General features: G+C 45.5%; 1 protein-coding gene across 1 annotated transcript in view; it reads right to left on the bottom strand.

Moving 5' to 3' along the window:
* TASP1 (taspase 1) overlaps positions 1-21,957 on the bottom strand; it is a 662,603-nt gene that overhangs the window by 538,999 nt on the left and 101,647 nt on the right. The window contains exon 3 of the mRNA XM_085612698.1: positions 13,759-13,826. Coding sequence (XP_085468824.1) covers positions 13,759-13,826 — 68 coding nt within the window. The remainder of the gene's footprint in view (positions 1-13,758; positions 13,827-21,957) is intronic.

Here is a 21,957-nt window from a genome sequence, read left to right on the forward strand (position 1 = left end):
GAAAAAGCTCCTCAGCTGCAGCGGCCCACAATAGCGATAGCGATGATTCTCGTAGCACAAACAGATGCGGGCTCTCAGCGGCAACAGCTCCTCAGCTGCAGCGGCCCACAATAGCGATAGCGATGGTTCTTGTAGCACGGACAAATGCGGGCTCTCAGTGGCAACAACTCCTCAGCTGCGGTGGCCCACAATAGTGATAGCGATGATTCTCAGCCCGCGTTCCCCGCGGTAGACCCAGAGTCTCTGGAATTCTCGGCAGAAGCCTCACCTGCGAGTAGAATCCCCCTCAATAGGAATTCAGAAGGCTGATGGCAGCGGCCCACAATAGCGATAGCGATGATTCTCGTAGCACCAGCAAATGCGGGCTATCAGCGGCAACAACTCCTCAGCTGCGGCGGCCCACAATAACAATAGCGATGATTCTCGTAGCACAGGCAAATGCGGGCTCTCAGCGGCAAAAGCTCCTCAGCTGCAGCGGCCCACAATAGCGGTTGCGATGATTCTCGTAGCACAGACAGATGCGGGCTCTCAGCGGCAACAGCTCCTCAGCTGCAGCGGCCCACAATAGCGATAGTTCTCATAGCACGGACAAATGCGGGCTCTCGGCGGCAACAGCTCCGCAGCGGCCCACAATAGTGATAATTCTCGTAGCACGGACAAATGTGGGCTCTCTGTGGCAACAGCCCCCCAGCTGCAGTGGCCCACAATAGCGATAGCGATGGTTCTTGTAGCACGGACAAATGCGGGCTCTCAGTGGCAACAGCTCCCCAGCTGCGGTGGCCCACAATAGTGATAGCGATGATTCTCAGCCCGCGTTCCCCGCGGTAGACCCAGAGTCTCTGGAATTCTCGACAGAAGACTCACCTGCAAGTAGAATCCCCCTCAATAGGAAATCAGAAGGCTGATGGGTGAAGTCTAATGTCCCTGAGACTTCAGGAGGAGGCAAGCTCAAATCAGGCCCTTGGGTAGTTGCTTCAGCAAGATGGATAGAAGTTTCAATGTCCTTTCCCTCTAGTTACACGGACAGAGGCTTTTTTTTACATCCAGAAGTAACACACCCTGTAGGGGTTTTAGCACAGATATTTATATCCCAAAAGTCTTTGTTCTCAAAAGTCACAAGTCACTGAACCCAGCCAGAACCAGTTCGGTGTGGTCCTGGAGCACTTTGTTTACAAGGCTGCATCCTGCCTTTCAGGAAGAGGGGGTCTGCCATCAGACGCACAGTGGGAGGTGGAGCCATCATTCACCTTGCCAGGCACAGCCCTGCTCAGATCAAAGGGTCACCCCTCCCATACTCCAACTGCAGATCTCTCTGTTCAATCCAGGTCAGGCTCAGCCTGCCCTGTCCCTCCAAAACCAGACAACCAATACACATAACAGCAGAGCACACTGGAAGGCTTAGGCAAGAAAATACCCACTTTCCAAAAGTGGTATTCTCAAACACAGAATATAAAAATAATCCTCACCAACAGATGCACTCCATTATTCTGAGCACAGGCATACTAAATTCGGCTTTCCAAACATGTTCCTTGGGTCAGCTAGGATTATAGGGAAAACCAATTCATACAGTCATTTTAAAATAGGGAGCATTCACGCTGTGGCATGGCAGTGGCACAGCCCCCTGAACATCTAACAAAAGCCAACACAGAGGAGACAAAAGTGAAAGGTGGAAGGGAGACCCACGCCATTGGTGCCAGGTCTAACACCTACGAGTAGCAAATAATATGCACACTCACAGTGGCAACAGATGGGAACCTTCACACTTGCCCTGTGGCCTCTCTGCTGGTTTTATTCCCAAACCCCAGGAACAAGAAGCCTACCAGTTGGTTGCTGGAGCTAGCACAGTTAATTGCTAGGCAACACACTGTAAGGAATTGGAGGACACCTGAGAGACAGACCTTCATTAGATGGGAGAACTGACATGCTGAGGTGGACAGCAACAGAGAGCATAATACTACATACTGAGGTAGAGAGAGAACAGTGAAAACCTGACATGGCTCGGACATGGAATGTGATAATGTACCAGGCGTCACAGTTTGTCTGGGTCTACTGGCGAAAAGCAATGGAGACGAAAACCATATTTGATAGGGGGCACCGTGGGGCTCCATAAAGGAGAGACACAATGGGACACCAGTACTCCTTCAACTCTGGAAAGCAGATGAGCCCACATAAAGTATCACAATTGAGAGGGCAGAAATCTTGAGGGAGGGACATAACATTGCAAGGCAGGTACAGAAATGGAGTATACCGCACAAAGTGAGACACAGCTTGTTAGATGGAGCCTCATCATTACTGAGCAGACTGATCATTACCATAAGTAGCTTTTATCCGTTTCCCTAACCACCACCATATTTTTCACATTCAGATCCTGTATTTAAAAGTTACATTGCTTTTGATAGTACAGTTGGATTTTATAACACTGGAAGAGTGACGTAGAGTGTAGTGCAGGTCGTAGCTCCGGCACTCACTACTGCATATGGCAAGCTAGAGAAAGGAGAGATGAATGAAACTGACTGCTGCCCTCCAATGCTTGGAAATGGTAGTTTATGATACACAGCTGATTGTGTTCAGAAAACAATAAAACATCAACATATGTTTAGTAAGATGACAACATTTGGGGATTCAGAAGGGAGTTTCTGGTTGCTTGTAGTAATCCCTGCATGGATCCCAGATGCTTTAGCACTGCTGGAGGCAAATTATAATCCACTTTCAGCTTTGTAAGACTATTGCATTTAATTTTTATAAAATGGTTCATATTCTTATTAGTTGGAAGGTAGCCTATGCCGCAATACAGTTTATGCTTTATTTGCTAGTTCCATTGTTCAGCTGAACCATTACTAATGTGCGCCTATCCTTACGTCTTCACTGCCGCACTGTTGTCGGTTTTCACGGGCTATGCACCCTTGTTACATCCCCCTCCTTAGCTATGTTGATTGGAGCAAACAGATTTTTATTACACTTTTTTTATTGGTTTCTTCACAACGTTACAAAAATAAAGACATTGCCAGTGTAAAGACAGGAGTAAACAATACATCTATGTATTGCACTAGGACAGTCCACACTGAATTGAGTGAGATCAGGATGATACATTTAAGTCTGCACAGTTTGGGGCACACAGTGGCATAGGACTTAAACAATCGCTAACATAACAAAGTTAAATCTTGCTTTAAAATGTATAAAGCTTCCCAATTTCTGCTACAGAGCCATTTAATAATCAAGGTAAAGCGATGTTGGGGCAAAGGCCCAGTGGTGTGGTCTAGTCACCAAGTGGCACTGGGAGAAACAAGCCATGCCATCTGCCAGAGGGCAGCCAAGGAGTCAGGGCGAGGGCCCTTCCCATCAAGGTTGCGGTCCTACCCACCAGACTATTGCGGTTCATAGTCAGTAAAGCTAGCCACTGCCTCCAACCACTCCTCTGCTCAGAGTTTCGTGCGGAGACCTCTGTGTTTCTCTGTGCGCGCTGCTGCTCCTTCAGCCAGCTCTCAGTTCTCAACCTCTATCTTCCACTGTCTATACCAGAATTTGGAGTGGCGCACTAGTCAGGTGGTCAGTTCAATAAATATGTTCATTGTAGAGTTGTATCAAAAATCAATTCTTTATTTTCAAAGTCATCCGACAAAACAAAGTTCCAGCCAACGCGTTTTGTTCATTAAGCAATGTACTTCTTCACGGTGATCGTGGTTCGGTGGGACGGCGAGGAGAAAAGTTCATCCTACAGCAGTGTCCTGTGATGCGCGTGGTGCGGGCTAGCTCCGTTGAGCCCATCTTAGTTGTCACAACCAAGCGTCAGTTCCGCAGGTTGTCAGTAGTTGCAGTGTTGAAGCGAGTGCGGCCTCCTTGATAAGGGCCAAGATCCGTGGTTCTGAGAAAGCAGTACGACTGGGTGTGTCCCGATCCGATCAGAGATCTATCTTCCACTGGCTATGAAGTGGGCCATCCTGAGACTTCCAATGCAGTGCGATGTCCCTTCGGGCCACGCCCAGGACTAGGTCTAGAAACTTGTTAGCAGCATTCCATTAACAGCTTGTCTACTACAAAGACCCAGCAAGCAGACCTCCACTGAGCACAACATCGGGGGACATCTGGCAGGGCATCTCTATGAACACGTTTCAACAATTTGCTGATACCTACACACTGCACAAATCACAATTCTTCTGCTTTTTATAGCTGCAGCACACCCTGGAAGCCTCACTAGACTTCCAGGAACTTCCAGGAACCCGTCCCCCAATCCAACTCCCTGGAAACATACATGCAATCAGAGGCGCAACTAGAGCCAAATTTCGGGGGGGGCTGAACAAAAATTTCGGGGGGGGGCTGAACTTTAAGCAATAGGCGGAGTGGAGCTGCAGGGGCTCTTAGAAGGGGTGAAACAACAGCGAGGCCTCATTAACATGCAAATGGTCTTTTAAAGACCTGTGAAATGCTCGGGTGCGGCTGCTTTTTTGCCCGGGAAGGTGTCTCATCCCGGGCTGCCACACGCGACGGGGGGGGCTGAAGCCCTGTGAGTCCAATGGGTGTTGCGCGCCTGCATGCAATGGAGTCACACCTAGTCAGGCAGTGTGTATCCTGCCTCTACCGCTCATTAGTCAACACCCCAAAGTTACAAAGTCATTTGGGATACTTATTCGGGGCCGATCTTTGCTCAAAAAGAGCCCTGCACAAAACCAAATTTGATACCCCTCCTAAATAATGTCCCACTGATTTTCCTGTAAACGTCTGTCTTTTCAAAGCGTGGAAAATAATGCCAACACTAGTGCGGCTTATGTATTATGCTTTCTTATAGAATAAGAAAAGCTTGCTCTGCTGTCTGACACTGTTGTGTTGTGTGTGGTACCCATTATGTTTGCATAGTTCCAAGACACTCTACTGAAGGTCACTGAGCGATTTACAAATATCTTTCTATTATGAGTAAAAAATATTAATTGCTGCTATTCTAGCTGTAGCCGTTAACTTTATCTGAAGATCCCTAGCACAGCCAGTCGTGGAGGAACCCTAGGAAAGAAAAGGGGCATGGTTGCTGTCTGGTGATGATAGTTATGGAAGGTCTGCACCCTACTACCTTCATTGCTACTCACCTTCTGTCCCTTAGCTTTCCCCTTGCTGGTGTTAAAGATCTTAGTGGGGCACCTTTTGTGCTTACAGGTCAGGTGATTGATTACCTGGCAGTGACTGGACAGTGAACTCAAACCCCCACGCTCCCTACATCTGATTCATCTGTCCAGATGCGAAACTGCAGGCGCTAAGACATTGAAGTTTGCATGGGTGAGAAGGAGCTGGGAGGGAGAGATAGGGAAACGGAGGTAGAGCAACTAAGAGAATGACGATTTATATGGAAATTTAACAGGCGTCGTGGAATGGAAATTTAAAGGAAAAAAACAACTACCTCGGTCATCCACTGTGCACTTCTCTAAGTCTAGGGGGCCTGGGCATAACTCGCCCATACCCAAGTCCAGGCGCGCAACGCCCATTGGGCTCAAAGGGCTTCAACCCCACCAACCCTCCCCCCCCAATCGTGTGTGTCGGCCCCGGTTGAGACAGCTTCCCGGGCACACACACAGCCGCACCGCGTACTTCACAGGTCTTTAAAAGACCATTTACTTGCTAACGAAGTTTTGTTGTATTTTCACCCCTTCTTAGAGCCCCTGCATCTCCACTCTCACTATCGCTGGAAAAATTACCCCCCTCCCCCCCCCCCCCGAAATTTTTAGTCGCCCACCTCCCGAAATGTGGCTCTAGTTGCGCCTCTGCCCAAGTCAGACCCTGTACCTACCTACCTCCTACGTTGGGGAGCCGCTCGCAGCTGTGTGCAGAGTTCGTGACTTTGACCTTAACACCCTGTTCGTTTGCCTATAGAAGTGGTGGAGTGGAGCTTTGGTCATTTTACCGTGGCCGAGGAGAGTGTGAGGCGCTTTCAACAGGGGCCGGGACTGCGAGACCCAGGGTTCCGCGCAGGATCAACGCAGCGCACCTGGGGTCTCTTCCCGCCCCCTGCTCCTCCCCGTTTGCCTTGCCTGGCTTGCCCCTTCATAACAGCTCGCGGCCCCCGCTTCGCGGGAGCCGCTCGCAGCTGTGTGCAGAGTTCGTGACTTTGACCTTAACACCCTGTTCGTTTGCCTACAGAAGTGGTGGAGTGGAGCTTTGGTCATTTTACCGTGGCCGAGGAGAGTGTGAGGCGCTTTCAACAGGGGCCGGGACTGCGAGACCCAGGGTTCCGCGCAGGATCAACGCAGCGCACCTGGAGTCTCTTCCCGCCCCCTGCTCCTCCTATAAAATCGTGCCCCTGACGCATAGCGGGACGCGTGTGCGGGACGCCGGACGAAGCCCGGACAAAGGGCGGACAGTCTTAGACAGTCCGAGACAGGCTGAGACTGGACTGGACACGCTACTCAGCCCTTACTGTCTTCGTTTTGCGTGGTTTGCAGTAAGACTATTCATACTTGTTTCTACTTCTTGGATATACCGTCATCCATTATAACACTGTTGTTATTTGGTTATTATTACTAGTTCAAGAAGAATGCCTAAAAAGAATTTAGCGGCGGGAGGTAACTCAATAGAAAACTATATGATACAAGTAGTCTCTAAGATTAACAACGAGAGGCGCGAATCCTTAGGTCTTAGCCTGTCCCCTAACTTATCTCCCCTAAGCCCTTCACCTGATTCACCCTGGATTGATAAACCTTCTCAGGTCGAGGGAAGTGCAGTTTTAGACTCTGATACCTTAGAACATGGCATTTCAAACCTGAGTACTCGTACAACACAGGGTCAAGACATAGCTCGGGCTAATGACTCGGAATGTCAGGTAGTTGACACTGATCAAGACCAAGATCAAATTGTGCAGGAGAGTGAGCAGCCAAATAATGAAGCTGATCCCCCAGTTCTAGATCATGCGCCACGTGCCATCAGAAAATGTAGAAAAACTCAATTATACCGTGGTGGAGTTCTTTTAGGGAAGAAGAGGGTTGCGTCACCCGTGAGAAGTAGGGACAAAAGCAGGGGGAAAGTAGAAGAACCCGAGAAGTATAATGTGGATGAGGAGTTATTATCAAGATTAGCTGATTTAATTGACACTAAACTTAAAATCTTAATTAAACCAGTAGTGACCAAATTGGACAAGCTAACTGCTGATATAAAGAAACTAGGTGCAGATCAAAAAAAGTTAGTAGAAGCTGTGTCTAATATATCAGACACAGTTACCAGCCTAGCTCTACCCGTAAAAGAGGCTCTTTTTCCTTCATCTGAGGGAGGCACTACCTCAAACACTATACACGCAAATCTACAGGAACAGTCCTCAACTACAGCGACACATCATTTACTGCCAGGAGATACATTACCCCCAATTCCGCCTGTAATACCTGCACCTACTACAGAAGAAGTTATGGTACAGTTTCTGGAAGATGCGGCTCCATTAGTACTGGTATTGGCTAACGTCCCCCCACTAGCCCCAGACCAATCAGAATCCCCCCCGGCAGTAACAAGTAAGGCCCTGCACTGGTTATCAGGCAATATGCAGCTGGCCCCGTGGGGGAAACAACAGCTAGCTGGTGACATTAAGTCAGCCAGAAGGGTCCCATGGATAGGTCAAAACCCTAAAAAATTCAAGGGTGACTGCATTATTATAAATTTTGCCAATTCTGCAGTTTTACCAAACATCCTGCCAAATATTTTGCCGCCGCAGCGCAGAAGAGGTACCATCATTCCTCTCACCCTAGAATTTTTCGGCAAAAAACAGCGGAGCATGTCCTATCCTAAGCCTACCCATAATTTCACCAGGCCTATATGGCTAGCGACATCTAATGGCTGGGGTTTTGAGGTACCAACTAATAACTGGGGGTATAGTCAGGATAGAAGGGAACGTCCAATACGACCACCCCCTCCAGATCAATATTACTCTACTCATTTTAATAATCACTTTAACATCCCCATCTCCAATAGGTATGGCATCTTCTCAGATGAGGGGGGTCTGGATGGGGTGGAATGACTACCTGACACATCTTCTAACCTCCTCCCCACCGACCGATTGCCAGAAGTTACAGACTTTGGAGATATTCTACAAGGGTTAGAACCGCAAGGCAGTAAGGATGGGGGTTTGGTTGGCTGGAATCAAATAGATATACCAGGTTTACCCACTGATATAAACCCAGCCTGTCCTCAAGCTTGTTCTTCGGCTAATCCCGGGACAGATGGGGTACGCTGCTGTACAGGCTTAACACCTATCACTCAAATTGTATGTGGAAATGTGGCTATAATACAACATGAACCAATTAAATATAAGGAGGGGCTATTATCCTGGAATATAGCTGGACTGCAGGATAAATTGTTTAATATAGATTGGTTATCCTTTGTTAAAAATTACCCCGTTATATGCCTCCAAGAAACCTGGGCAGTGGGGAAAAATATACACATTGACGGTTATGAGAGTTTTATAACTTCGGCAGTTCCTTCACCTTGTGGTAGAGCTAAAGGGGGTTTGGCAATCTTTGTTAACTTATCACTAATATGCCTTAAAACTGTACATCACTCTGGCAATAATAATATTCAGGTTGTCGAATTTAAGAGGGGCAGTACAAGTTTTGCTCTGATCAACTTTTATAACGCAGTGAGTCAGTCTGGCGATTGCAATATGGAGTCATTGCGTGAATTCCTAAGGGCCAAAGATGATTCCCTTCCCCGCCTTAAGATAATAGCGGGTGATTTCAACACTCATTTATGTGGGAATCCTAGCCTGAGTCCTGTTGGTCATTTGGGTTGTAACAATCTGGAAGGAATACACTTTGATCACTCGCGAAGGGGTTCATGTTTAAATGACTTAATGAATGAATATAACCTTTTCACTGCTATGTCAATAGTTGAGGAACAAACTGTATTTTCAACCCCTACTTTTAAAGGTCACGCAACAGGGTCATATATAGACCATATTCTATTATCGGCAGAATTTGTTAATTTTGTTGGGGATTTTTCGATTATTTCAAGCATTTTTAGCGATCACAATCCTTTATGTATTACTATGGGTGTGAACTTACTCGAAAAACATAACCCTCGAGAGGACTGTGGTACCACTAAATGTATTAATGGTAAGCGACGCTTAAAGTGGTCAATGGTGGACTGTAAGCAATTTTATTTTTCTATCAACAATGTATGCAATCATGATCTGATAACATGTACATCTACTGCTTCAGCACCATTACAAATTCTGACGTCTTTTAATGAGATTGCTAAAAAGGTGGAGTCACTTTTAACGTTACCTGCTAAGAGGATAGCTAACTCATCCAATAATCCAAAATGGTTTGACAGCAACTGTTCGAAGGCCAGTCGCGAGCTCAAGAAAGCATTAAAAACAAACCAGAGAGATCCTTCAACCATCAGGGTGTTGCGGGCTGAGTACAAAAAGTCTCTTGCCATTCGCAAACGTGCTATTAAGAAAAGCGTTTGGGAGTCCTTGTTAGATCCAGAGATACTAAAAAATAGCTCTAAGTTCTGGGAGATCCTTAACAAGCCCTTATTTGATCATCCCAGTATTTCAAGTACAGGCACCAAAATCCCAGAAGAAGTTTGGATTAACCACTTCAGTTCCATTTTTAAAGGTAATGGTTCCCAGGTACAATGCAGTCTAAAAGAAATTAGTGAAAAATCCCTGTTCTTCACAACTGATGAGGTAATAAAGGGCATAGAAGGCCTATCAAACAACAAGGCCCCAGGACCTGACGGTCTCCCTCCTGATCTTTTTAAATCTTGTATAACACTCTGGGCACCGGTCCTTACAGCTGTACTTAATGCTGCTGTGCTTTGTGGATGCCCAAAATCATGGGGGGTATCCACTATTGTGCCTATTTTTAAAAAAGGAGACCGCAGTAGCCCTGCCTGCTATCGACCAATATCTTTAATAAACTCCGTGGTTAAAGTTGTGGGAGGAGTAATTTTGAACAGATTGGTCAGATGGTCAGAAGAAAATAATATAATATCTTCAATCCAGTATGGATTCAGGCCTGGTCATTCTACGATTTCACAATGTTTAAACTTATACCTCATCATCGCGAAGTATACTAAGGCTCGAAGAGGAACGATCCATATGGCGTTCATGGATCTTTCCTCGGCTTTCGATTGTGTGAGCCGGGGGAAGCTCTGGGACGCCATGCTAAAAATGGGTGTGGATCCAAACTTAGTTGATTTGTTAGATGATATGCACTCGGACACCAATGCAAATGTCAGATTCACCCAAGACCTGAATGTGACCAAAGACTTTGGGGTGCATCGTGGTGTCCGACAAGGCTGCATCCTGGCCCCATTCCTTTTTAACTTATACATAAATGATCTGGAAGAGCATCTTTTAAGCACCAATACGGATTATCCGTACATAGGCCGTAGGGGGCTGCCAGTCCTTTTATATGCGGATGACGCAGTTCTCCTATCAAGAACAGCAAACGGACTACAAATCTTACTAGACTCCTTCCATTCTTTCATGACCTCAAGAGAGTTAAGCATTAATAACTCTAAATCATACATAATGAAGGTCGGACAGGGAAATAAAAAAGTAAACTGCCTAAATGTAAATGGTGTACGTATTCCTACTACACATACATTTTCCTATCTCGGGGTCCTCTTTGACAGTCAATTAAATTGGGGACCCGTGATTGAAAAAAAGAAGGGAGAAGTCACTAGGGTAAACGCGGCAATAATGGACTTTTCTAAGAAAGTGGGCAATAGTCCAGTTGCCGCCTTGCTCCAACTTTACCAAGCAAAAAGTGTCTCCACAGCGTGCTATGGAAGTGAAATTTGGGGTTATGTTCCTCCGGATCCCTTACAGACTGTTGAAAATAACTTCTTGAAATTAGTATTAAGGGTTCCCAGGGGCACGGCCAACTTCTCCGTGCACGAGGAACTGGGGGTTTCCTTCGTAAGTGACAAGATTGCTGTTAATCCCACGTTATGCTGGATGAATTGTTGGTTAAATGATAACATTCCACTAACCCAGCTTATTTTAAGAGAGTCACTCACATGGGACAACAGGATGAAGGTTCCCTGGTTAAAGTATCTTTTTAAGTGCTTTGCTGATCTAGGTCGCCCTGAACTCTTTTTATCCCCTGAATCGATCACTAAACAGGATGTTATAACGGTCAAGAAAGCTTTTATTGATCTTAGAATCCAAGATAGGGAATCACGTGAGCTAAAAAAAGAAAGTGTTCGTAATCATGTATTAGTAAAAAGCACCTTGCTCATGGAACCCTATTTATCCTGGCAATTGTCCAGTTATGACCGTTTCTTACTGATCAGGTTCAGGTTTAATCTGTTTCATTTTCTGCTGGCTGTACCTAGGGGATCTCATCGTGGACAAGTGTTGCCGGCTTGCGGCTGCGACGATATGTCTCCGCAAGACCTGGCACACTTTCTTTTCTTTTGTCCCTTTTATACTGTACCGAGGAATCTATATTTAAAACCCTGTCTGAAAAAACTAAATTTTATACAATATCGTCCTGCACTGCACTTTCTACAGCTATTAAGTTGTGAATATACCTTGTATCTATGTAGTTTTTTAAAATTGGCAGTAAAATTTAGAAATAGTATGGAAGGATAAAAATAATATATGAATTGCTATTACCTCTTTTTTATAATGGACTCCACAAAATACTCTGAATGCTTGTTGTATATTTGTCTTCACCTGCTTATCTTACAACTGTATTTTATCTTTATGTATTAATGTGTTCTTTTTAAATGTAGTGTAAATGCTTTTATGGTTGTCAATTCGCACAACCGAATAAAGTTTATTGACTTGACTTGAAAGAGGCTAAATATCTTTGCATGATCTATAACTGCGAGAAACAGATGGAACAGCAGACACGTCTATGCATGTGAACAAAAACACGAATGCATAACAAAGACGGCCTTCGAACTAGCCTGGAAACCATCTAAACGTAACACCACGATATTCATTGGCACTGCTCGGACTGATCTACCCAAGCCGCGTCGTCTGTTGGATTGCCGTACTGTGCTATTTGAAATGGGATCTCACTCGGCAGCGCTGCTTCAGTCCCAGCACTCGTCTGCCGCCAGTGTTCCGCGCGCTGTCATACACTCGTTTCCCCAAACGCGGGTCACTTTAAACAACTTTGCCCAAAACTCTTCTCAAAGATCACTTTCCACTTGTTGCTCATTAAGAATATGGCAGCAGGATTGATGCCTGGCATGATAGGGCAGAGGGATCTTTGATCTTGAGCTGGAAGCCTTGAAGTTCAAAGCGTGCTGTGCATTGCACTTGTTTTGATCTTCACAGCAATAAAATGAAAGAGCCAAATCACTGAGTGCTGAAGTTGCTCATCTGTTGGCCCCAAAAAAAAAAGTTTAGGCAAATGAGCTTAAAAAAATAAATGAAAAATCCGGCTAATTTGCACGCAATCTAAATCAAACACTTGAAACCGCTGAGTTAAAAACAGAATGTACCTTTATTCCGCTACAGCCAAAGGTCATAACATACAACGTGTTAAACACGTACGATCCTAGGGCTAAAATATTATTTCGAGTGAAAAGGTAATGTAAATTATGCTCTTCCTAATAGGAAAACAGGAATACTTTTATGTGAATTTTTTATAAGTAGGCAGTGGTTCTAGAGACCTCTGCCTGCTCCCCAAAAATATTTAGGTCGACATTCACAAAGGGGAAGGGGTTTCTTGGGGGCCCCTTCCCATCTGCATTGTTACCACCAATTTTGATTTGGTGGTAAAATAACAAGTTTGGTCGCAAAACATTAATACCTAAAATATTGAATCGGTATTTAGAACGGATGCCCTTTACCTGCCCCATCCAAATACTGATTGTGCATTTATTATAAAACCCAAATTGTTAACATGTTAATTAATCACGATTTGGGTTTTGTACATTAAAAACAGCAATTTTGTAGCTGCAAAGGCTCAAATTGGACTTTTGCAACTATAAAATTGCTTGGCATACCAGGGTCTTATTTATTTAGGGAAAAGAGACAAGAGGGCAACACCCACCACAGAGATCACATAAGGAGTGGAGACAATGTATAGTAATCCTACCCAATGACAATCCAAGCTATGGAGAACAGAAAGGGATAGACCAAGGAAAACAAAATAACATTCTCAAAGAGACATGAGAAGGCAGAGGAAGAAATAAGATGCTAAGAACAGAAGGTGAAGGATGAGCTGTAAGAATTCGACAGAGGAGTAGCAAGAGTCTTCACATGAGAACCCCTCAGGGAAACCCCTCAGGAGACCTCAAGTGGGCACACTGAGGAATATCAGCAGGCGACTGGAGACAAACAAAAAAAACACTACGACAGCCATTTTGTAGACTAGGAGGATTCTGAGACGGATACTAAACTCAAGTGTTGAGGCACTGAACTGTGACCTAGCCATACTGATAACAGAGAGTAAGATGACAAAACTAAACAAAATGAAGACATGTTGTCCTTCAGAGTTGTGCGTACTGCCTCATTCATTCCTTTTCCCAAGCAGCATAAACGTACTTACATTATTTCAGCAAACATACAAAATGGCCACTCCACTTAAGAACGTATATCTATCTTCACTGCATGGCTTCTGAGCTAATCCTCTTTTCGCCCACAAAGTTGCACACCTCCTGGTTAAGTATGAAGGGAATGGCTGGTAGCAGGTGTCAATGCACATTACCAAAAAGACAGCAGTAATTAAAATCATTCCGAAGACAACTATTTGGGTTAATTACAATACACTGCAATTCCATTTCCATGAGAAACTTGTATGTCATAAGACAACACCACCTTACCTTTTTACATGCCCTTTTGCAAACATGTTTATATTCCTTAGCTTTGGATTCGGAGTGATAGCCTGCACCTACAATAAAAGTAGAAATAAGCAGAGTGAGTTTTTCATGATATGAAAATTAAAACAAATGTTTTTAATTGCAATTTCTACTGATTTATTTGGAAAGTCAAAATCAATAAAAGTTCCCTTGTTTCGCTGTGCTGTGCCGCCAGACCTCTATTGGCTTCAGCTGCTCCATGAGCGTCAAGTTTAATTGAGGCCCTGCCCAGTGCTTAAACGGCAGGAAAAAAACGTGCAGGAGCCCCAGTTTTTCTGGGGAGCCCGGCGCAGAGAATGCAAGGTCTACGGAACACCAAGACTACCTAATTTTGATTCCAAGTCATACCTCTTTTTTCAATCACCCTACGCTTCTTGTTTCTTTATCTAATTCTGTAGGATTCTTTTTCATTCCTGCTTTTTCTATTGGTTACTGTTTTCCTATCTTTCTCTTCGTTCTGCTTTCTCCTTTTTCTCTAATACTTAAAATCAAAATCTGATGATAAAATATATGTCCCGCTAAGCTGCGCCATAACACTGAAAGCCAGTGGCCATTTCCTGCACACACTATGCACTGCTGACATCAAATTCAAAATATTGCATGCAATTAAAGCCACAAAACAAATAAACAAGTTAGTTACCTTCAGTGACACTCTTTGTGGTGGATAATCTATGTAACCACAGTTTCCTCACCTTTAGACTATTCCCCTGATGCCAGACTGGATATCGAAGTTTTCATAGCACCACTCCCGAGCGCCTCTAGTTGAAAAGAAAGCCAGTGCAAAGCTGCATGGCACCACCTAGTGGTTTGCTAGAGCACTACTGTGAAAACGTTTGAATCCAGCCTGGTGCCTATAGAATAAATGGTGAGAAACCTGAGGTTAGAGGTATTCAGTCTTTGCACACGACTTCCTCTATGGTTCTAAAAAACGTGATTGCCTATGTTAGGAGCATATTTGGAGGTCAGTAGCAGCAGTTTTCGGGTGTATATCCCCCACCTCTCCTATCTACCTCCTGTATCTGTAATTGTATACAATATTTACAAGGAACATTTAGGGCATACCCACAATTCAATACCTCCTGCTGAGGGGAAACAAAATTGTCCAATCCATTACTTAAGTACTTTGTGATGTTAAGTTCTGGCAAAATGTGTCTCTTTTAACATCAATAAAGGGCCCACTGCTTTCATGTATATGAACAAACACTATGTAGCCTATTCACCGGAGCATTTTCAATAGGTAGTAGTAATCCAGTAGTACGACTTTTCACACTCAAAAATGCAATTCAGTACCATGTGGGTGGAGCTCTCTAACTACACCTCCCTTATGTCTTATATGTGGAGCTCTCAGTAATGAGTGCAGAGAACTCAGGATCAGATGTATGGTGTGGGAGGATCAAGGCATAGTGGTAGGTAGGAAAATTGGGGATATCTACTACAAAATGATAAGAGCAGAGAAAAATAAAGAAATGCTCAGGGAGGCACAGTGAAACACAAAAACACACCTACAAAGTAGTCAGCCAGTTGCTATTCACCAAAGTTACTTCCACAATCACTCCAATAGTTCTATTGCCCAAGCAGGCTCAAATTTACTCCAGTCAAAATCATACACTATGTATGACCATTCACAGGTACAGTAAGACAGTTGCACAAAAATCAAAAGACCACTGAGAGGGAATAACACTAACAGCACTTAAAAAAAAATAGGAGAAAACAATTTGTATTTAAAAAAAGTTATTTTGTATATTTCATTTATTTTAAAACTAAAACACAGGCACATAACAGTAAAGCTATACAAAATTAGTAGACAACACATATAGCAACAAGTCTTCACTCACATTCAATACGAGGGGGAGTCCCATACACATCTGCAGATGAAACTCAATACATCTACCAGTCACACACACAACTTGACCCCATAAAAGGGAAGCCACAGACAAAACTTTTTTCACTATGTGACCAAATATTGTCACCTTGCCCCTCGGTTTAAAGAACACTTGAGAAGGTGACCCTTGACAGGATTGTAGATTGTAGACTTGTAGCAGGAGCTCTCCTCACCTGCAGCTCCAGTCCACCCCTGAATGACAAAATATGTGCTACACTACACTTGCTTACATTGCTATCACGAAATAACCATGCCAGCATGCATTTTGGTAAAGAACTGAATATTTAAATACATCGTTGGCTCAAGTGCCGCCGTCTACAGTGCCCAGATTAAAGCTAAAAATGTTTTCTAGATATTCGCTGTAAGTGGGAGAAGCCCACACTTTGAGATGTATAGTGAGAAGCTTTCACTTTCATAACGTATAAACAACCGGATGCATTGCATGTTTTTTTTTTCCCAATAAAACACACGCTTAGCTGTGTAGACTCTCTTTAGCAAGTGTGTGTGTTTTTTCCTCGGTGTATGTTCACGAACAGTACCTGTACCTGCGTTTTCACAGCAAATAGGGTCATGTTTTTTGGCAAAAAGGCTAATCATTGGTTGTTTGAATACATCAATATTTAGATAGTTCACTCTGTCCTCTTAAATATCTCGGGACTAGGGTCAGTCAAGAAGGTGGTTGGGGCCGGCGTGGTGGATTCTCATGAATCTGTACCATGAGACGGAAGGGGAAAATCTTTGTTCACTCACAGTTTAAGTTGCCAACAGACTGTTTAAGGAAATATTATTTTATTTTAAATATTCTTGAGCATAGACTTGCATTGCACCTGCACAAATAAACCTCAGTGGCTCTCGGAAACGACATTGTCCTCACAATCCACAACCACATTTGACATTCTAAATGCAACACATCTGTTTACATTACTCTGACTGGCATGTCTGCTTGGCACAGTTGCAGAGACATTCTCATTGACAGGTATATGGGCATCCTCAGAATTGCTGCTTGATTCCGTTTGTTTTCTCACTGGACTGTGCCCAGTCAGAATCAAGAACAGAACCTTCCTTTTTGTGCATGATGTTGGCTGGCTCTTGTGTAAGTTTTACCAACTGCCTGCTATTCCACCATCCTTTGCCCACAATCAGTGCCGCACCTGTACAGGCATAGACATTTTGCACTTGCCTATCCTTATCCTGATTGGATTCCAAATCAGCACCCAATCACCTATCTCAAAGGCCTTCTCTTGACTGACTGTGTTTTTTGTCAAAGTCATGTCTCAATTTTGCCTGCTGCAAAAACACGTTTGGGGCAGTATCATCTCTATTCATTCGTACCTCGTTGTTCTTGGGCGCAATTTCATTAGGCCATGATGGAAGCAACGCTATGTGCACCTTTTTACCTCTTAATAATGAAAAAGGAGTCACCCTGTAATGCAATGTGAAGACGTGTTGAAACTCCAAAGATTTTGGTTGATAAACACACCTACACATGTAGAGTGCGAGGAGGGCCAATACAAAAGATGCAGGGTGAACTGATGTGTGCGCATGTGCGCGGCGCCTGCAGGTATACCAACAGTACCTGTAATTCAGCAAAAAGTATCCGGGTGGTGTTCCTGAACTGCGCCAACAGGTCAAATCCCGTTCATGAGGGCTGAAGTGCCACCAGCTGAAGAGCGGACACCAGCAAATGACGAGGTACAGCTGCCTGCGTGGAGGGAATCCAGGCGTAGGTGGGTGGAATGATGATTCACCAGTACTGTCACCAAATGTAGTGAGAGACAGACTCCGGACAGCAGGTAAGCTTAAAAAGGTTTATTCTGCAATTCACTCGCCGACGACGTTGTGGTGGCTCGGGTCCTAGGCCATCATGCCTCTAGAATAATAACACAGAGGTATGGTTATGATAATTAGAACTGGCACTGGGCACGTGCCCCCGGCCCCTTTTATTGGCAGGGTCACCTGACCTGTGATACCAGTGATGGATGGATGTGGGGTGAGTGTATAGGCCAGCCCTCTGGGAGTGGCTGGTTGCATAGGGCATATGCTGGAACACTAGAACCTGTCCAGCAGATCACTAGATACCTCCCAAACCTTATTGGAAAAGAAATAAAGTCCAACTTTTGGGAAAAGAACACAACTAAACAAAACATAACCAAGTCTCTTCAGGCAGTTTGCATGGACACTGTTGCTCTGTCTCGCCTGGGTTCACGGTGTTGGAGTCAATTTACACAGTTCAATTGGATGGTGTATCAGGAGAAGTGGTGAAGTCCGCTGCAGATATATCTTTGAAAACGCACTGGTGAATCAGTCATACATATTCTTTATTGTCCGATTAAAACCATTACAATAAAACAACACAATTCGTAAAACAAGGCAATTTCTTACATTCCTTAAAGATAATAAGGAAGTGTTAACATATCTTTATAACAGTTAAAAATACATAAAATATCATAAAAAGGTATTTTGTTCATAACCAAATATAAACATTATATTTCATTATTATTCACCATACATATTAGTAAACCCATCAATACAGATAATCTTTGAGTCCCCGGTCTGATCAGCCCCTAAAAAGAAGCAGAGCATACAGTAACACATGTTTGGTCCAGTTGTGATCTTAGTTAAAATATAAAGTGCATCCACGCTTTTTAAAATTAGCCCGACCCTCAGATACTTTATAAAATTTATCAAGTTGCATTGTCAGTATGGGGGAAACAATTTAGTTGGAATTATAGCCGCTTTCTATTCTTGTTAAATGACCACAACATCGTCCTGAGCCAGTTTTTTTTCAGCAATAAGGATACATTTGACAAAGTTAACTGTTAAATTGATGATACACTCTTGAAGGCACAGTATTATCGCTTGGCGACACGTTCTCACCCCTTGATTGTTGAATATAGGTTATAAAATTGTTAAACTTTCTTGACACAATATAGGGCAAATGCATACAATGTGCAATAACGTTTCATTAATATAACCACAGTCTACACTTTTGTGATTGCCAAACTTGTACCCACATAGGTGTACCATCTTTTGTTGGGTAATGTCCAAACCTAAGCTTGAGCAATATATCCCTTACCGCCGGTTTCAAACAAGAAGTTAAATAGAATTGGGGTTCAATTTTATTATATGAATTAATAACTGACCAGGCATGCTTTTTTTTATAGTCTGCTCCTGATCCAATATGAATCATACCAATTTAGCTGATTGATTTAAAATCTGTTTTAAAATGGTTTAATTTCTAATCATATTATCAGAAGGTTGGAGCTTAAAAGTATTCAAACTTTCCGTTAAGTATGACCTCCATGGGGGGAGGAGCTTCGCGCGCATCCAAGATGGTCGCGTGAGCACAGGGCTCCACGGACCCTTGCCGCTCCTCGCAACTTATCCTGACACTATCCTGGATTTGTGGACAGATTCTGGAAGATGAACCTTGGCTGACTCCATAACTCTTCTCAGAACGAAAATCGGACCGGGGCGACCTGAAATACAGCGTCTTGTATTTTGGAGGCCCACCTGGAAGCTGTGCCCGGTGCTTTGGTGAACCGTGGGGCCGGGGAGTAGTTGAACAACAACGGCATCGGAGCCTTGCCAATGACCGCGCACCCACTTTCAGTTTCGCTTTTGCACTTCTGCTTGTCCTGATCGAGGAGCTACTTCGCACGGCTGGGGCATCCTCCGGCCTTGGTACCGGACTGATTTGTGCCCCCTTTTTCTCAACTCTCCCGAGCGGGCTCCCGGACAGTCTGTCTCTGATCTGCTGGTGCCCATTTGCTATCGGTCCGGGCGGACCCCACCGGTGAGCATCGCCCAACATGGGGGGCAAGGGGGATCCCGAGAAACGGAAGACCAAGACATCCCTGCGTGGAGGACCAGTCCAGAGTAACATCATGGATCGCTATACCCAGGGTAAAGGGACCCCCGGGCCGGCGGGTGCCGTCACGGAGGACTCAGGTGGGGGTCCGTCCGTCTCCACGGAATTGTCGCTGCAGGACGTTATGGGCGCCATCAACGGCATAAGGGAGACCATCGCCCAGCAGTACGAGGCTCTGGCCCGTAAAATTGACACGGTTGCCATTGATGTTACGTTAATCCGGGCGGATCTCTCTAAGACTAACGAGAGGGTTCAATCGTTGGACTTGAGGACGTCCACTCTTGTCACGGATGTATCAGACCTCCAGGCAACTCTTGGCGATCTAAAGTCTGCAAACGACGCGATGTCCCGGCGGCTGGAGGATTTCGAAGGACGGGCACGACGCAATAATATCCGTGTCATAGGTGTACCGGAGACTTCCAACAATCGTCCGGTGGACCTTATGGTCGAGGATCTCATCCTCAATCATCTTGCTCCTTCAGGCCTGAGCAAATTCTTTGCCGTGGAGCGTGCCCATCGTGTCCCGGGCGGTAGGCCTCGACCAGGCGCTCCCCCGAGGCCTATCATTGCAAAACCTTTTCATTACAGAGACCGGGATGCGATCTTGCAGGCCTCGAGGGTGCACGGCCCAGTTAAGTATGAGAATTCCTCCGTCAACCTCTTCCCGGACTTCACCCAACTCGTTCAGAAACAGAGAATGAGCTTTCAGGGGGTGAAGCGCCGTCTTCGAGATCTGGACATCAAATACTCTATGCTTTTCCCTGCCAGGCTTCGTGTGGAATATGAAGATCGGACTCTCTTTTTTGAACGCCCCGACACAGTGAGTGACTGGTTGGATTCCCTGCCGGAACCGGGAGACCGAACTGGGCGTACTGGCGGTGCCGAGGGCGGTGGGCCTCTGCAGGAATAATTCTTCGCCCTTTACTTTGACATTTCCTTCTGTTCTCAGCCAGGTTCTACTTCAATTGTATATTTGCCTATTAATGATTCGTCTGGGTGCGGGTGGGGACGGGTCCCTTTCCTCCTCTAGGGTCTTCTTGTAGCATGGGGTTGTTAGGGCGACAGGCACACTGCAAGTTGGGGGGGCTGTATAGTCCGCAGGGGTGCAGGGTGGGGGGGGTGGCAATGGTGTGGGGGTGGGAGGGTGGCAGTGGTGGATGGGTTGTGTGTTTTTTCTTTTCAAGGCGGTGTTATTGTTTTCTTTCAGTTTCAGGTGTCTGGCTGCGTGCCCGGGGACTCCAGCTTCTTGTGTTGGGATGGGGGGGGACGGGTTGAAACTGATGTCTTGGAACGTCAACGGATTGGGGGACCGTATCAAACGTGGGGTTGTGTTGCAATATCTGCGTCGATTGGCCCCTGATGTGGTATTTCTTCAGGAGACGCACTTGGTGGGAAATGTATGTCATGCTATGAACAGGGGGGGCTACCGACTGGTCGCACACTCTGGCTTCACCACTGGCTCCAGAGGGGTGGGCATCTTGCTGCGCTCCTCCCTCCCGCTTGAGATTGACAAAGTTACTCTTGATGATAGAGGGCGCTATGCGTCTTTGACTGGGCGGTGGGAGGGGCAAACTCTTTCATTGGTTTCGGTCTATGTTCCCCCGGGCCTCCAGACCTCCACTTTCTCTGATGTTGGTCGCATGTTACTTGAACTTCCTGATAGTCTCCTGATTGTGGGTGGGGATTTTAACTCCGTGATTTCTGGCGAGTTGGATCGTTACCCTCCCAGGGCCCTCTCGGCCACCCAGGCGTGGCTCGGCGGGTTCTTGGACACTTTCGGTCTGGTGGACTGCTGGAGGTTGATACATCCGACACAGAGTCAGTACACATTCCACTCCGGGGCCCACGGGAGTCTCTCCAGACTAGATTATTTTCTAATGCCCGCAGCCCAGACCACCCGGGTCCGGGAGGTTAAGCACCTGGCCCGGGGCATTTCCGATCATTCCCCATTGTGGCTCCTCTTCGATACCGGGATGCGATCCGCCGGGCGGATCGCCCCCATTAACCCCTGGTACTTTTGTGACCCCAAGATTCGCAAGGGTCTCATTAAGTCGCTTGATCAGTATTTTCTGGAGAATGAGGGGTCCGTCTTGTCCTCGGTGTCCCTGTGGGAGGCCTTCAAAACGGTCCTCCGAGGACATGCCCTATCCCTGATCGTGGAGGCCAAGAAAGCTAAGAACGGGGAGGTGGTTGCGTTGGAGGCTGAGATATCGGGGTTGGAGGCTGCCTTGGAGATGGGTGTCACTCAGGACGGGCTCCACGCCCTCAACCTGAAGCAGTTCGAATATAAGACCCTTGTTACGGATGATGCTCGGACAATGTATAGGGAGCAGCAGGGTAGACTGTATGATGCTGGGGATAAGGCAGGTAAATTGATTGCTTGGCTTGATAAGAAGGAGAGAGTGAATCG

The sequence above is a fragment of the Triturus cristatus genome, chromosome 6 (genome assembly GCF_964204655.1).
Source record: "Triturus cristatus chromosome 6, aTriCri1.1, whole genome shotgun sequence".
NCBI classification, from domain to species: domain Eukaryota; kingdom Metazoa; phylum Chordata; class Amphibia; order Caudata; family Salamandridae; genus Triturus; species Triturus cristatus.